At 41.3% G+C, this 17,590-nt stretch overlaps 1 protein-coding gene and 1 pseudogene across 3 annotated transcripts in view; both read left to right on the forward strand.

Annotated features, from left to right (window-relative positions):
- LOC146057878 (uncharacterized) overlaps nucleotides 1-14,969 on the forward strand; it is a 77,096-nt gene extending 62,127 nt beyond the window's left edge. For 2 of the 3 annotated variants that reach the window (XM_083169674.1, XM_083169675.1), the window contains exons 16-21: nucleotides 2,505-3,747; nucleotides 5,377-5,420; nucleotides 6,686-6,737; nucleotides 8,776-8,825; nucleotides 10,473-10,515; nucleotides 14,478-14,969. In XM_083169674.1, the coding sequence (XP_083025800.1) occupies nucleotides 2,505-3,747; nucleotides 5,377-5,420; nucleotides 6,686-6,737; nucleotides 8,776-8,825; nucleotides 10,473-10,515; nucleotides 14,478-14,740 (1,695 nt within the window). In that variant the 3' untranslated portion in view covers nucleotides 14,741-14,969. Of the gene's footprint in view, nucleotides 1-2,504; nucleotides 3,748-5,376; nucleotides 5,421-6,685; nucleotides 6,738-8,775; nucleotides 8,826-10,472; nucleotides 10,516-11,645; nucleotides 12,320-14,477 lie in introns of those variants that run through there. The other variant, XM_083169676.1, reaches the window with a different exon arrangement.
- Nucleotides 14,970-15,769: 800 nt separating this feature from the next.
- Nucleotides 15,770-17,390, forward strand: LOC146058546 (dual specificity tyrosine-phosphorylation-regulated kinase 3 pseudogene; annotated as a pseudogene).
- The last annotated feature ends 200 nt before the right edge of the window (nucleotides 17,391-17,590 follow it).

Here is a 17,590-nt window from a genome sequence, read left to right on the forward strand (position 1 = left end):
CAGATGGGGTACCACAATGTTCAAATGTTGGTTACCCTGTGTTTATCTTAATATACCCCTGTATTATTTGCAGAGTATGATTGATAGGATAGAAAATGATGGATCATTAGAGTGCATCCCCAAAAGGATGCTCAGTCTCTCTCGGCTCTGCTCCTGCTTTCTACCCACCCGTGTGCCTCAGTGGGCAGTGAACGGAATATGTGAGGGTGCAGAGTCCTGAGTACACGATCTTTGAGGAGGGAAGGAAGGATAATATGGGGATCTGCTGTTGTGATCCAGCACCGGGTTTCACCCCTGTTGGTCACCCAGCGCAGGGGGTCACTACTGGACTGGTCACAATGAGAGTCCCCTGAAAGGTAGGTGTGCAGTGATGCAGAAAATAAAAGAAACATAGGTACTTGTGTATTATCACGGCACCCATCGCATCGCATACCATAAGGCATACGATGGTATGTGATGCGATATCGCACGATGTTGTACAATGGCATACAATTTTAAAATTGTATGGCATTGTATATGGCATATAATGCCATACAATGCGATTAAAAATTGTATAAGCACCCTAATGGGTGCTTACAATGTTAAATGCACCCTAATGGGTGCTTACAATGTTAAATGCACCCCCACGTCACCCCCCACTATAAATGTGAACCCGAAGCGTGGCGAGCGGCGGCGGTACGCGTCCTACGACCTTTTCATACCCCCACTATCCACGTCGGCGTGGAGTTGATTTTATAAAGTGTGGCGAGCGCAGCGAGGGGGTGCTCATAACTTCACAGGTATATGCATCCCCTTGCGGAGCTCGCTGCGCTTGCCACGCTTTGGGCTCGCTGCGCTCGCCACACTATCTAAAATCAACTCCACGCCGACGTGGATAGTGGGGGTATGAAAAGGTCATAGGATGCGTACTGCTGCCCCTTGCGGGCTCGCTGCGCTCGCCACGCTTCGGGTTCACGTTTATAGTGGGGGGGTGGCGTGGGGGTGCATTTTACATTGTAAGCACCCATTAGGGTGCTTGTACAATTTTTTATTGAATAGTGGTGTAAAATCGCGTTGCATCGCATGCCATCGGGTGTATGGCATGCGATGCGATAAAAACATTGTGCGACCAACATCGGGGGCACCGTTATAATACACAAGTAACGAAACATACACTATGCATCACTCTTATGATAAATATCATGTGCTGTCTGATGCCCTCGGTCCCAGCACTGTACTAGTCTGTGTAATCTACGTGCAATTCGATTAGACAGTCATTTAGCAATAAATATTACGTAATGTCCGCACTATGATATCTTGTGATATATACAGGTATTTAATAATCAAGATTGGTGCATATAATTATATTGGTATATGGTAGAATTATATTACAATTATATTATATATTACACTGTATATCATTCTGAGCTGCAAGCGTGTTATAATATGTGCATCGCAGTACAGTGTGTGACATGAGTCTCATTAACATACCCTTTAACCACTTCACTGGGTAATATTTTTCTACAAATCTCTAATTTGTAGATTTTTTATGATTTCATTAGATAAAAGATATCTATTTAAATCATATACAAGACAATTTTATAAACAAAACAAAAACATGTTTTTTAGATGCCACGTAATCTAATATTATCAAATTAATAAACTTGAACCCTTTGAGTGCCAAGTAAATATGTCAAAATTGGTGTGAAAAGTGCCAAGCGAACATTTTTATTCATCATAATAACCTGTGATTTACCTTATATAGGAAATATAATCTTTTTTACACATTTTTTATTGGAATTCAAATAACAAATGTGAGCAACGCTGGCATTTTTAGCGGATATTTTGAACATTGCACACAGAGCTGTTGGCACAAAGGGTAAAAACTTTAAAATTAGTAAGGACTTATCTAAAATTATTTAAACAATATTTAAAAATGAAAAGGAAAAACTTTTTTGAGAAGACACAGCAGGGGGCGGGAATTGCTGCTTCATATCTACCATGTAAATCTTGACAATCTCGCTGCTACCTGCAACTCGTCAGCTATTATATTTGGCATTTATCCTGTAAACATTTGTAATGACATTACATTTGAGTGACTGTCTATTTACATTTCTCATGCAAATCACAGAAATGACCGCCTGGAAACTTTTCTAATGTGAGTTCCGCACAAGTGATTAAGGTGGCCATACACTACTGCAAGAAGTTGCAGCAGTGTATGGACAACCATCCAATCCCACTTTAACTGCCCAAGACCTTCCCCCAGCGTCAGGATCACATGCGATACATTGTGATGTTTCAGATGCAACCCTGTTCCCCATTGCCGGGAGGGGTCCGACTCGGAGGGTGGAAGTAGTCTCTCTGTGAAATTGGCCCAAATAGCATATAGTATGGGTCCATTTAGCATCCCCCCAAGGTAATTATTGAGGTTTAGTATTGCTCATACTGTATCTAGATTCCTAAACTCCATAAATTTGGGTTTAAGGCATGCAGAAATATTCTTACTGGAATTCATTTGCTTTCAGAGAGGAGACCAGGCTGAAGAAGATACTGCGAGCACAGTAGCCACAGACAAAGAACCATCTCTTGCTCCTTTGCATATATTTCTTCTTGAAGTGGATCCAGAACAGCAGCCTGACAATAATGTTCCCATCGACAGAGTCATTTCGAGTCCTTCAAGAACTTCTCCTGTTATAAAACAACCATCAGCAGAGCAACCTGCGGGCTCTTCAACTACTCCCTTTCCTTTTATAAGAAAAGAACCAGACAAACCAAAAATTATGTCATGTCTGAGAAGACGATTAATCACCCGGTTCCCAAACCGCTCTAATACAAATGGCAGATCCCATAAGGGTTCACTTGATGGATCCACAAGTGCCGATCAGAATTTAGATGGACCAGCTGTACAGTCTATAGCTTATTGTAATGGTAATAGTTCAACAGCACAACCTATAGATGCTGTCATTGGTGAAGGTGGACTAGCCACACAACCTATCAATTCTTCATATGGTGAATACACGTATGTGGCACAGCCTCTAGAACCTTTTAATGGTGAACGTACATCAGCGACAATGCCTGACCATTTCTTTAATAAGCCATTACATGAAGATCCTACGGGCTACAATGAATATATTAGCAGAGATGAAAAGTCAGGGAGTTTTCGTAATGAATGCACATCTTTTGCTGAACAGCTAATACGCCAACTGGCTGTTTTAAATGAACAATCTACTAAAAACCCGAATGGACAAGTCATATCAGAAACATCCGACTATCCTCTTGCACAAGATGTATATGGCGGCACATTAGGAACGTGCCCATCAGGTTCTCCTATTGCACTGGATGTAGGTGGCACATTGGAAACATGTCCATCAGTCTCTCCTCTTGCACAAGATTTATATGGTGGCATATCGGGAACATGCCCATCCCGCTCTCCCCTTGCACAAGACATATATGGTGGCACATCAGGAAGATGCCCATTGGGCTCTCCTCTTGCACAAGATGTACATGCCAGCATATCAGGAACAAGTTCAGTGTCTCTTACACAAGATGTTCATGTTGGCATATCCGGAACGTGCCCAGCCTCTCTTGCACAAGATGTACATGTGGAACATCCAGCCATGAGTCTCATACATGATGAATCTTTGGAAGATCTACCTCAAGCTGTAATATGTCCTGATGTCAGTGCACCAGAAACAGATAAAGAAGCACAACCATCACATTTTCTCAGTCCAGAAAAGATATCAGAGATTTCAGCAAAACTTGTAACAGGTGTGTCCATATTTTGAAATGTTTTCAAGCAGGTCACACCTCAGACTACTCTGAATGTTCTAGTATGTAGAGAACGGCTTCTCAGATTCAGTCCCTGGGACCTACCAATAGTGCACATTTTCCATATTTCCTTGCTGGATCACATGTGTATGCATTACTTACTGATATTGTAAAAGTCCCACAGGTGGTTTTCATTATTTCATTTAAGGAATCCTGGAAAACATGCAATGCTGATGTAACAGTTTTTCTAGAACACAAACGGGGCGTTCGCAAAATAGGTGACAGCCAGGGGACCATTGCTCGGGTCCGTCAAGCGGTTCATAGGTGTGCCAATGAAAATGAAGGACACATCCACACACATCCCCTCGCATCATAGCACGGGTATTCTACGGAGCGGTGGGTGTGCGTTCAGACCTGCTCGCTAGCCTCCCCGCTGAACGCACACCCACCGCTCCGTCGGATACCCGTGCTATGATGCGAGGCGATGTGTGTGGAAGTGCCCTTCATTTTCATTGGCACACCTATGAAACGCTGGACGGACCCCAGCAATGGTCCCCTGGTTGTCACTCATTTTGCGAACGCCCCGGCAAATGAAAAACTCGCTCCCGGGGTTTGCACATGCGCATAGTCGCTCATGCGCACACCCCCATCATCGGACATGGGTCGAATTCAGACAGGTCTAATTCGGCCCATAAGTTCTGTTTTCTGGCTTATGTGATTTCATATACAAATAGATCCTGGGAAAGTTCCCAGATCTCTCTCTTTTTACACAATGGACCAAATTCAGCATCACATACGGATTATCAAAAATCACTATTTGGCGATTTTATTATATCTGCGCATGCGCAAACACCCGGAGCTCACACTGTGCGATTCTTTCAACTGCGGTCACATTGCAAAAAATGCAGAGGCAATGCAGCGTTTTCGGGGCAGTCCTCGGAATGCTACATCTTGCAGTTGTCATTTTGTGAGTCTTCACAAAACTACAATTGAAGCTGAATTAGGCCCAATAGTGGGTACATATTACAGAAGAAAACATCTGGCAAAAAATTCCCCAAAAGCCCATTTAACCAGTAAATTTTCTGCAATCCATGAATTCTCCCCTAAATCTTGGTTTCTTTCTAAAACACACACTCAATCATACATACCCACCATGCCTGGTTCCCTCGCTGGCTCGGTCCGCTTGTCTGATAGAGGGTCCTGGTGTAAAAAAAAAAACCCAGGCCCATACCCACCAAACTAGAGGAGCCATATAACTGGCGTGACGTCCTTTACTGGGACTCCCCTCAATCAATCAGGGCTCAGCCCTGATTGGATGTTGGCATTTCTGTCTCCTATAGGCTAATGCAGAGGTTCCCAGACACAGTTCTTAAGGTCCCCTAAGGGAACCTCTGTGTTAATGCCATATTCAGATGATGTAACTGGCTAGGGCCAATCTCTGGAATACTTTGCAATGCTTCCGTTGTTGCTTTGCTGATGCCAATGGAGTGACTTCTGTGGACTTTTAATGTCAAGTATTTTCTTGCACTTTATTTTTCTGTGTGTCTATTAGATCTGTTCCTGTGTGTCTACTAGATCTGTTCCTGTGTGTCTGACTAGATCTGTTTCTGTGCTTTTCAAAATTTTCAGGTGCTCTTGCTAAACAGTTCAACTTCAGCAACATTGCAAAGCAGGTATGTGGCCATTTGAAATAGTTTTTTACAGCATGTATGGTTAGCACATACCATAAGTCATGGACACAGATTGCAAACGTAAAATATTTATTTCTGTGTCTAATTGTATGTGTAAAACCAAATATCAATGCACAATATGTACAAGATTTGTGTTAACAAGCATTACACTAAAAATACACTGAACAAAATTACATGTACCCAAGCCAAGCAGCCACAAGGAGCCTGTACACTTACTATACATTGTGGCAATCTTCCATTCTGGAGATTTTTCTCACAATACATTGTTGTATGGGCTACCCCTACTGGTGATAAAGATTAATTCCCAACAACAACCATAGGACCTTATTTAGGTCCGTTCGCAACTGGCGCTCGTTCGCATGGGGACCGATGTTTTGTTATTGCGCATGCGCATTTCTGCGCATGTGCATGCGTATCTGGTGAAAAATCGGACTGGGCCTTTAGCATATGGGAACGCCCAGCATTTTATGGGCGTTCTCATGGTAATGAGGGCATGGCGGTGGCGGGCAGCTGACATCATCGGATGTGCATATGTAAGGGTGCCATCATTCGCAAGGCAGGGGTAGGTTTACCTCCAATTTTACAGATTCACATAATATGAATGAACTCATTGTGAAGAACTTTGGTTATACAAAGTGAAAAGATACATTGACAAATATTGTCAGGATTTGGTGGGGAAAAAAAAATCCACATGGAAAACTTGACCTTTTTGGTATTTTATCCAGGCATGACAATTCATTATCCCTGTCAATAATTTCTGTCACTGGTGTCTGACTTACTTTGACCCAAACCTCCGGAATTTTATAAAGTTCTTGTTCATCACGTTCATCGTCAACATCCTCATTAGAATCAGAATAATTAGAATTGCCCCTCATTAGAAATCATTAGAATTGCCCCCTCATCCTATATCATTTTCAAAGTAGCATCATCAATTTCTAAATTTATAACATTATTTTTACTACTACTCATTCTCAGATTTGCAGATGGTTCTAAAGTGGTGGAAGGCTTCTCTGCAATCACTGTGTTAATGTCACAATCTGAAATGCGTATCTGAATTCCTTGTGCTTTGTGCAAGACAGGCATTTCCCAGTGTATAATGGTATAAGAGTCTACCTTGTCACACAAGCTCCACCACTACTCTTCACTTGTCACGATTCACCCAAGCAGAGGAGGAACTAGGAGTGATTAGCCCAGGTGAAAAATATTCTTTACTTATGACCAGTGTACTGCTATATTCTTTCTTTTAGATTCAAAGTCCCATAATGTCTGCAAAAAAATCTCTACCACACAGCAAAGAAGGTAAGTTTGATGACACTAGCAGAAAATCAAATTCCCTCAAGGACATAGAGCTATTGCTAATAAATAACAACACATATTGCACGCATTTGCCCTTTTATAGTAAACAATAGCTAACAAGTTTTAGGAGATCTCTGCCATTTTTCTGTGACTTCCGACTGCCAGTGTGACATTTTTCAGGGTGTCCGAACTGTTATTGCATCATTGTGCTGAGACTTTCAACTGAGGGGCAGATTTATTAAGCTTGGCGAAGTGATAAAGTGGTTGGTACTTTATCCCCGGCCAATCAGCTCCTAACTGTGAAGTTACAGGCTTGGTTTAAAAAATGAGAGGTAGGAGCTGATTGGCTGGTGATAAAGACCAGACACTTTATCACTTCACCAAGCTTAATAAATCTACCCCTGAAAGTGTCACTGTTCTGGGCCTTCCATCTGTTAGTGTGCCATAGTTCAGGCACAGTGATACTAGCAGTTGAATTGCCCAGAACAATGACATACTGCCATTTTTCAGGGTGTCCCCAAAGTCGGCATGTCATGTTCTGGGTGTTTCAGCTGTCATTGCATGTTATTGTTGTTAAAAAAAAAAAAGAAACAGGTATTTTTTAGCCAAACAGCCTCAAAATACAACAGGCGCCTAGCGCCTACTGGAGTGTTGTGCCAAGCTGCTCCTACAGGGGGATGTCAACTTCCCTTAAACAAGTACAAGTAAGTATATAAAAAAGGTGGTGCACTTAAAGTATTAGGTATCAATATTAGGTATTACAATAATAGTAAATCTTTATTGGTAAAAAATATATTTATAAAGAAATCAATAAAAAATAAATAAAATATGCAAATTAATATATATGCACGAATAATAGCAGCAATTGTATTTGCAATAATAAACTAGTTGTAAATTGGACATTTAAAGGCTGTATACTTAATTTTGGTGGAGTCCTGCTTGTTCTTGTGTAGCTTTATGGAAAATCAATTGCTCAGTTCCCCAGTATAGATCTGAGTGTGGTGATGAATAAGGGAGTCCATAAACCTTTCAGGATTTAAACAGCGCTGGAGGGTGAATGCAGTCCTCAGATTACAGAGGCATCCCCACAATGTTGCGATATTTGTAATCCACAATAGGCAGGGGGCGGTGTTCCAATTTTGATAATATACTGCAGGAAAATTTCTGGACCAAGGCCCAGGGATGAGCACAATGGAGCTTGTTTTAGTGGGGATTACAATATCAACCTAAAAAGTCCAGGAGCTTTTAAAAAGAGCATCCTGACACGTTTCGTCGTCCACTGACAACTTTATCAAAGCTGGCTATATCGGCACAGAGAGCTCACCCATGCGCACTGTGGACCGTGTGCATGCGCCGTCCTCCGATAATCGCCAGTGCTGCAAATTCGCAGCCCAGCGATCAGGGCTGAATTGGCCCCATAGAGATTTTTAGCATGAATGTCATATATTCATACATTTATTTGTAATGTAATGGTTTAGCTTTATTTACTAAAATGAATCCATATTTGATATGATTTTTATAAAATCACTTATTGCCGCAATCGGTCATTAAAATAGGAATATTCAGCTGCTTTGATGATCTTTGCCTGGAGCCAGTGAAATCACCACTTACCACACCAGTCTCAAGGGGTATGCACATTCGTGACCTGTACAGTGGATCTGATCGGCAAGACGTGGGCTTCCTACTAATGGATGGAAAAAAAAAAGTTAATTAAAAAAATATATACAGCTTATACAGTATATAAACCTTTCAACGGTGAAAAATATATACAAAGGAATCCATAGGGACTTGTGTATTGTGCTGTGCGTGATTTCTGGCAAGTCTACCTGTGTTTTTAAAGCAGCAATAATTTAAACGGCAAAGACAACCTGGGTTTGCCATTTAAATAATTGCCACTTTAAAAAGACAGACTCACCGAAATTTTTCGCAAAGCCTGCAGCTTGCAGGCTATTACTCCACATAAGTACTATTGTATGTGACTGTCTCTATCCCTTACTGCCCGTCTAATCTCATAGGAATAAAAATATTTCTATATGTGCAGATCAAGCCACATCTAAGGGTTCTCCAAGACCTGGTCCTTCTTCTGAAGCGGTAAGGTTCCTATTATACTTCCCACCCTTTGTCTTAGGGCCCTGTTTATGAAGAAACAGACCATTTTATCAGTAACATCATGCCATTACAGCATCACGGGTAAGCAGCTGTATACAGTCGACAGCAGTGTTTAGTATGCCATAAGCAGTTCTCAAGTGTGCCGCTGGTACCAGAGATGCTTTTTTAACTTCACACACCGGGGCACTCCACATTGAAAACAGTTGGCATTGCCATAATGTCTCTCATGTGTTCTGCTAGCAGATAAGCCTGTTGGTGCTTGGTTTTTTTTTCTGTGGGGGCCAGTGTCTGTGTTTTTCCATGTGGGTGACAGATGGTGTGCCTCACTGGTCTGCAGTGCAGTGCTAGCTAGTCCTTAGGCTTATTCATTACACATGCACTGCCATCAAGAAATAGTGACCGGAAGGAGGGGAGGAGAGTTCAGCCTCCTGGGAGGGGAACAGATCCTTTTCTGGCTGGATTTGAACTAATGGTCAGAACAGCTAACAGCGTATATTTGGGAAAAAACAGGAATTACTGCGCTGAAAATGAAAACACTTTTTATTTCAAATGGACTGAATACCATGAAATAATCAGCCAGTAAACACAGCATTGAATACATGAAAACAATAAAATGTACACAATTTCTGGTACAGTAAATCAATGAACCAAAGTAAATGGCCATTGCTTCTGTTAGTGCACGCAATTCATTAGTTGTCAATCGGTCCTGTCGTCTGTTGTAGTTAGTAATCATCTAATGGATTGAGATATTACTCATTATTAGTACTAAGACAGCATATTTAGAAAATGTAAGCTTTTCAAAAACTTTAAATGGTCCCCATTTTACCGCCCCCCAAAAATCTATAATGAGGGATCTGATGATCAGTTTAGTAGTTAATGCAGGAAAGATCGCTGATACTTAATGCTTTACAGAACTGGTTAAAAGCAGTGCTATTTACCATTGCTATAACTATGCAGAAAGTACCATTTTAAGAGGATTTAAAGGCTGGGAGTGTTTTCATAAATATGGTCATTAAAGGTTTATAAACATTAGACCAACAGACCATGATATACTGACAACATGGTGATATTGGGATCTGGTGGTCAGAAGACCGACATTGGCATCCCGATAGTATACCGATAGTCACGATACTGTCACCTTTTACACCTGCACCTGCAGTGCAGCATGGTTTTGCCCATTTAAGAAAAAAATCAACTTTGCGATCAGGTCTGAATAACCCCTAAAATACATTTTTAGCAAAAAAAAACAATCCCTGACGCTAGACTAGCAAAAGCCCTGGTAGCACGCGCAGTGTTAATGATATTGTGGGTACACACTAGAGGACAGTATACAATAATATTGTTCATGATATCATTATCATGCATATAATTTCCAAAAATCCCTGCGTGTTCCCAGAGTGTGATTATTTTGCTTATTTTTTTGCACCTATACATTACATATATTAAACACACTGTATAATATATAGACATTTTGCATGTGAAAAGTAACTGAGCTTTACTGCAGTATACCCAAACCTTATAATAAGAGTACATGATGAATAATGCTAGTCAGCAATAACTGACATTTATGTGCTACAATAAAAGCAGCAACTGATTTACTATTAATTACAAAAATGTTACATTTTCCAGACTCTCCAGAAATATGATGTGAATGAAAAGCAAAGAGGCTCAGGTATTTATTTATTTATATATATGTACATCAGACTGCTGAATTTTATTTGTATAAGACGCCGTGAGTGCAGCACTCCCCCCCGCAACGCTATATATATATATATATATATATATTTCTTGGGGGATGGGATACTTGTGTTTTGAGGTGTTGATGTTTGCAATCACACTATGACAGTATGACAGCTAGACGACTGTGGGGGGTTATTCTGGTTTACTCGCAAAGGCAAATTCAATCTCTCATGGACAAAACCATGTGCACTGCAGGTGGGGCTGATGTAACATGTGCAGAGAGTTAGATTTGGGTGGGGTTTTACTTCAACGTGATATCTATATTGCAGTGTAAAAAATAAAGCAGACAGTATTTACCCTGCACAGAAACAATAAAACACGCAAATCTAATTCTCTCTCTGCACATGTTACATCAGCCCCTCATGGGTGCAGTGCACATGGTTTTGTCCATTAGAGAGTGAGTTTGCCTTTGCGAGTGAACCTGAATAACCCCCAGTGTCAGAGCACCTCCAATGCAGCAGGTGTTTGGGATGTTCCCGGTATGCAGTGGTTAGCATCGGTTGGACAACCGGTGAAACAGAGAAAGTCATGGATGCCTAAGGCTCATTGATGTGCATGGGCTCACTGATACAAGTGCGGCATAAAAATATACTGCATTGGAGAACCACAAGTGCCAGCATGACCTTACAAACAGGGCCAGCTGACACCTGTAGTACAACTGCTAAGCAAATATTTAAAAAAAGAGACAGTATGAAACATGTTTATTGAAACCTTGTTTAACCATTTATTATTAATATTATTAAATCCTATGGAATAGGTGGTCTTCGGTCTGTACAAAACAAACAGAATGGGAGCCCAATGCAAATGAGCAGTCACTCTCATTAGAGTAAAAGGGAACACTCAACCAATCACAGCGGCCCCCTTCATTCATTTTCCCATGCATCATAGGTTTCTCATGATGTAGGTTTTGTGTATTACATTTTACTAAAATTCATTTTACGTTTTCAATTGAATTTCATTGGTTTTAGGGGTACACTAAAGGTGGCGATTTATCGTCATTTTAAACTTTCCATCCCAAATTCTGCAGTTTCAGTGAGGTGTGCTGCATTCTTATATACACAGTGCCCCAGAAACCAGCAGTGATATAGAGGAAATCAAATGAGAAATGACCTGGACTTTATTTCAGCGCTGTATCACATTCTCCACGGATCATTTGAAGGGAGGAGACACAAGGATCTCAGGTGCTGACGCGAGGATTATACAGATTTCAGAAGAATCAGCAGTTGGCTGCAGGGAGCATAAAGATTGCGGGAATGGGAGGTGGAGTTATGGTGATCTGATCTCCTTCTTCAGCTGCCGCAGCCTGCTCCTGCTTCACTGATACCGGCTGACAGGGGCAGCTCAGCAGTAATGAACTGCAAAAGAATGCCCCTTCTCCGGGCTGCCACTCCACCGCCGATACCTATAATGCACACACCAAATAACCTGTCTCATCTCCAATGCCATCACTTTACTGTCACTCCGCTTGTCCCTAATTCCATCACTCTACATAGGGCACACCCCGGGTCACTCCGCTCATATGGGATATGGTCATTAGGTCTACACCAACTAGGTTGACAAGCATTGGGTCGATAGGCAGCAAGGTCGACATGGGTCAAGGTGGACAGGTCATTAGGTCGACACAAGCATTAGGTCGACATGGGCTAGGTCGACAGTCAAAAGGTCGACATGGTGTTTTTCACAGTTTTTTGAGCTGACATGTGCCGGCGGGTGGTATTTCATGCCCTACCATCCACTAGGGCAGGGCTGGGCAACACCGGCCCTCCAGATGTTAGTGAACTACACATCCCAGGATGCTTTGCATTAGTTTTGCTATGTGGCCATGCTGAAACTGATGCAAGGCATGCTGGGATGTGTAGTTCATCAACATCTGGAGGGCCGGTGTTGCCCAGCCCTGCACTAGGGCGTGGTGGGAGAATAAAATAGTGTGGGATGGGTACACTTCAATCTGTGTCCATGTCGACTGTGTCTGATTCCATCACTCTCCTGTACATAGTGCTTAGTGAGAATATCAGACAGTCATAGAAGGGTAACAAGTGGGAAAAAAGGTTACAAAATCGGAACAAATACAATGTTACTTGGTTCTTTGCCAATCACAAGAATTCACCACAGGCAGAGGCTGAATCCGGCCCCAACTCTGATTGTGCGTATATGTGCAGACTCCCTGTATCACACTCACTGGGGTGTTCGCACAGGTAGGGGAGGGAGGGGATGTCCCCATAAAAGCACTGGGCATTGCCCTGGGAACGCAGGCAGGTGGTTGCTTTTCTCGATCTGTGGAGGAAATAACAGTCCGTTATTTCCAATGGGGCAATGGGGGGGGAATCATTTGATGGTCGGCAATTATCGAATGACTTGTCTCTCCTTCGGCCGCATGCGAGGAGGTATGTTCTTGTACACATCCTCTCGCATGCTTGCTAGGGGATGCTGGGCGGCGCACAGGTGTGAGAATCAGGCCCTGATCTGCTAGGTGCGGCCACTACAATCTTTAAAAAAAAATTCAAACTCCTTTGCAAACAATTCTATATATTGTTTGATTGTTTTGAATACCACAGAATTTCCATAAACCGTATAGAACATACCAATGGTATAGTATATGCCCTGCCCGTGCATTGTTTCAACATACTGTATCTTTTCAAGACTGTTTATGAGTCTCGCTCAGTCTATTACTCATACCATTGCTGACCTGACCATTATTGTTGCAATACTGTTATTGTTGCAGTGTCTTATTATTTATTGGCAAGACAGGATATAATTCCTGCAGTCTTTAAAATGTGGGTAACAAAAGTAGTGAACTAGTAGTTAGCATGGGGAGATTATAGACTGGTAGGTAATTAACAATTTGGGGTCAATATACTAAGCGTCAGTTGTGCTGTGAATTCAAAACCGATGGGCATCCTTGGGGGGTTTGGTGTCCAAAAGATGTGCACGTTCAGATTTACCCGGATCTCAAGACGTGAACTTATTGGCTGTCATGTGTTTTGGATTCAAAACATGTGACAAGCGATAACCAGTAAGATCCTGTATTGAGATCCAGGTAAATCTGAACCTGCACATCTCTAGTCTAAACAATATTTTGCCTGGGATTTGAATGTCATTTAAGCGAAGCAAATCAGATTTGATCACTATGATCTGTGCAGGCTTTGTTTAGTTAAAAGTATTATATAGCACATACATATACCGCAGCACATCATAGAATATTTGAACATTCATATCAGTCCCTGCCCCAGTGGAGTTTACAATCTATATAAAAATGGATTAAATTATATTTTTAAAATATCCTGTGGTATTTTTTTTCAAGAATGATAACCAGCCGCAGGCCTCTTTGCCTAGGCCGGTATTGAAAAATAGGGTGCACAAACGGAGTGGGGTACCCACTATCATCTATATATGTTTAGTGTCCATTTGTGTGTCTCTGAAATTAGAGCTCTTTTTCACACATGCACAAACACAAAGGCAATCACAAGGTAGCAGACTAGCTTTCGAAGCATTTGCTTTGAGCGGGCTTACTAGTTTCAATATAATTGTCACTAGTCTCAACCAGCTGAAGTGATCTCCTTCTTGCCATAAAGTCTAAATAGCTCCATATTAGTCAGCCCAGGGCTGGAATTCCTAGTGATCTTTGCAGTGATTGACTCAAACTAGTCTGCCAGAGTCAGGTTCACTAATTGGGTGGCTTTGCAAAGGGTTCTAAAGTCAAGTAAATCTGGGTTTCTATACTTCTGCATTGAGCCAATGTTCTTTTGTGTTCTAAAGTCTGAATTGATGTAGGATTCTCCTTGGTTTTGCTTTTATTAAATGCATGGATCACAAAACTGCCAGGAAGCTGCTGAAGCACAACCCAAGTAGATCAGACCTTTCAATCCTTAAGTCATGGTTTTTGTCATTGTGCAGACTTGAAGCAATGTGAGAAGCACTGTCCCTGTTACAGCAGACTGGAGGATAAGGTAGACAGTCTCATCCAAGGACAAGTGAGACTGATGTCACTTTTAGAGGAGCAACACAGGAAAGTCAACCTATTGTTTGAGTCTATGATGACGACACCTGAGGATTCTGTAGAGAGGTCCTTCCCTTCACCTCCACTATCTACATCTAGCTTTCCAGGGACCCATTCACTAGATGATCATAATTACTCTTCCATGCTGCCTCCACATTGAGACCAGTTTATGCATGAGGTCTGTGTAGGTCAGTGCATTCTGAACATTAACTGCAGTTAAAGTTTTCTAAATGTTTATTTAGCTATTTATATATTTCTATGGATCAAATTGGTTTCAACTTTTATATGCAGATTTATAGTTGTGTTATTATGGAATTTAATGCCATTGAATGTTTTTGCACATTTTTCATCTGAAAAAGATTAAATCTGTTTGTTACCTTCACATGTATTTAAAATAAACATTTTGTGATGATAACAGTTCTTTGTTGCAGGATTTATTTTTGGTTAGGGGCAGTTTGGAATTTTAAATGTTACTGAAAAAAAATGTTACTGGTAAAATTTAAACAGCACTAAATCCACTATAAGCGGAACCAACAGGTGGGGTTAAAATGTTTCCTATCTGTGTAAAAGAAAAATATAAATCACCCGGCCTCAGGAGTCTATCTGTACCCAAAACGTAGAACATCCTATTGACCACCAAAAATACAGAGGGCATATTTGTGCAATAGCTAAATAGCTATATAAGAGAACACATTACAAAGAGCTTCCAACTGATGACACACCATACTATACACAAAGTAACTCAGTGGCCTGACAGAGAGCATCAATGTACTGTTGCTTTTTGGATTTTTTTTTTTTTTATCATGCTTTGAATTCTATTGAGAAGTAAAATTTATAGTGTGATTATATAAGCGGCATTTATTTTGAAAGAGTTCATTGTGGAGACCTTAGAAAAATACCCTATAGTATATCCATGAGCTAAAGTACTGTACACTAAGAAAAGAAAATCAAAGCCTCTTAACAAGTCAAATGAAATATATATATTTTGTCAAGCTTTTGTATTGAATATTGATTTTAAAGCAACTTTATAGGGTGAAGACGTTCATCACATTAACATGTGTGTGGGGAAGATGACATCACAATCACTTATGATGTCACAATGATGTCATAGAGAGACGGAACCTTCAGGATTCCCCATTATACAAGGATCGGCAAGAATTTCTTCTCAGTCTTGTTGAAGCATTGAAAGGAGACAGAGTTGCTAGACAAGTGATTAGATAGTATACAAATATTATCAAAAGTTATGGAAAGAAAAAAACTTTTCCTTGTTGGTACCTCATATGGTACAGCAGGAAAGCCTAAACATGAGATTTTAAAAGATCACCATCATGTTTTTAATAAGGATCAAGCGCATAAAGCTCAGCATCCGGTGGAGCCAAGCTTGACTAATGGAAAGAAGAAAATATTAAGGCCCCAAATACCACCATTACGTTTACAAACATTGCCAGGGAAGGAGAAGTGCTCAGATACCACAAAATCCAGGTATGGCTCCACAAAGTCCATCAAAGCCACCACATACCTGAGTCCTGAGCAAGCACTGAAGCAATACAAACACCTACTGACAGCTTACGAAGTGCAAGAGATTAAAAACTTCCCTCAGATATACTTTGTGGGTCAAAATGCAAAGAAGAGCCATGGAGTTGCTGGTACACCTACCAACAGAGGGTACGATGATGAAGAAGGACGCTATATATTGGTACCCCATGACCATGTAGCTTATCGTTATGAAATACTGGAGTTTATTGGGAGTGGTGCCTTTGGTCAGGTGGCAAAGGTTTTTGACCACAAACTCAAGAAGCACATGGCCCTAAAGATCATCCGCAAAGATAAGCTGTGCCAGCAACAAGCAATAAAAGAGATCAGCATCCTGGAACATCTAAGGAAGCAGGACAAGACTGGAAGCATGAATGTAATTCACATGCTGGAAAGTTTTATATTCCGAAATCACACCTGCATGACATTTGAGCTCATGGACATGGACTTGTATGCCCTTATTGAGAAAAACAAATTCCAGGGATTTAGTATGGATGAAGTTCGTAACTTGGCCCGCTCCATCCTAGAGTGTCTAGTGGCTCTTCATAAAAATAACATCATGCACTGTGATCTAAAACCAGAAAACATTATGCTGAAGAAACCAGGGCAAAGTGGAATTAAAGTCATTGACTTTGGAGCAAGTTGCTTTAAGCACCAGAGAGTCCTCACATACTTTCAGACCCGTTACTATAGGGCACCTGAGGTCATCCTGAGAAGCGACTGTGGCATGCCAATCGATATGTGGAGCTTTGGGTGCATTTTGGCAGAGCTGCTGACAGGCTACCCACTGTTCTGTGGAGAGGATGAGAGCGACCAATTAGCTCTCATAATGGAACTTCTTGGGTCTCCACCACCAAAGATCCTACAAGGAGCTAAGAAAGCCAGGTGTTTTTTCACTTCCAAGGGCTACCCTCGTTACTGCTCTGAAACACAACATTCTGGATCTATAGTCCTAAACAGAAGCAGGCTACGCAGGGGCAAGATACGTGGTGCTCCCGGAAGCAAAGACTGGTTTGCAGCATTAAATGGGTGTGAAGATGCTCTTTTTATTGACTTTCTAAAACGCTGTTTAAATTGGGATCCAGCATCACGCATGACCCCCAGTCAAGCACTAAGACATCAGTGGATCTGCAACCAGAGGCCTAAAATGCTAGTAAAAGACAAATCCTCAGAAAAAAACTAGGATTACTGCTAATACCAGCAGCTTACCAAAGATGGACTCCAAAGTACCCTCATTAGGGTGTGTGGTCCCTAATTTACATCACAATCTGATCTAAGACTCTAAAAGTGCCCATACAATTTACAATTATTGTATACAATATTGTATACAATATAGTATACAAAAATTGTAACATGTATGGGCACCTAATAGGCATATCTTCTTTTCCATCATAACTCAACATCTGGGGATTAGGGCTACTGGCGACACCCCAAAAACAAAAACGACATCAGGCAGCCACCTCATGGGTGTGTTGGA

The sequence above is a fragment of the Crinia signifera genome, chromosome 2 (assembly GCF_055691185.1).
Source record: "Crinia signifera chromosome 2, ASM5569118v1, whole genome shotgun sequence".
In the NCBI taxonomy this organism is placed as follows: Eukaryota; Metazoa; Chordata; class Amphibia; order Anura; family Myobatrachidae; genus Crinia; species Crinia signifera.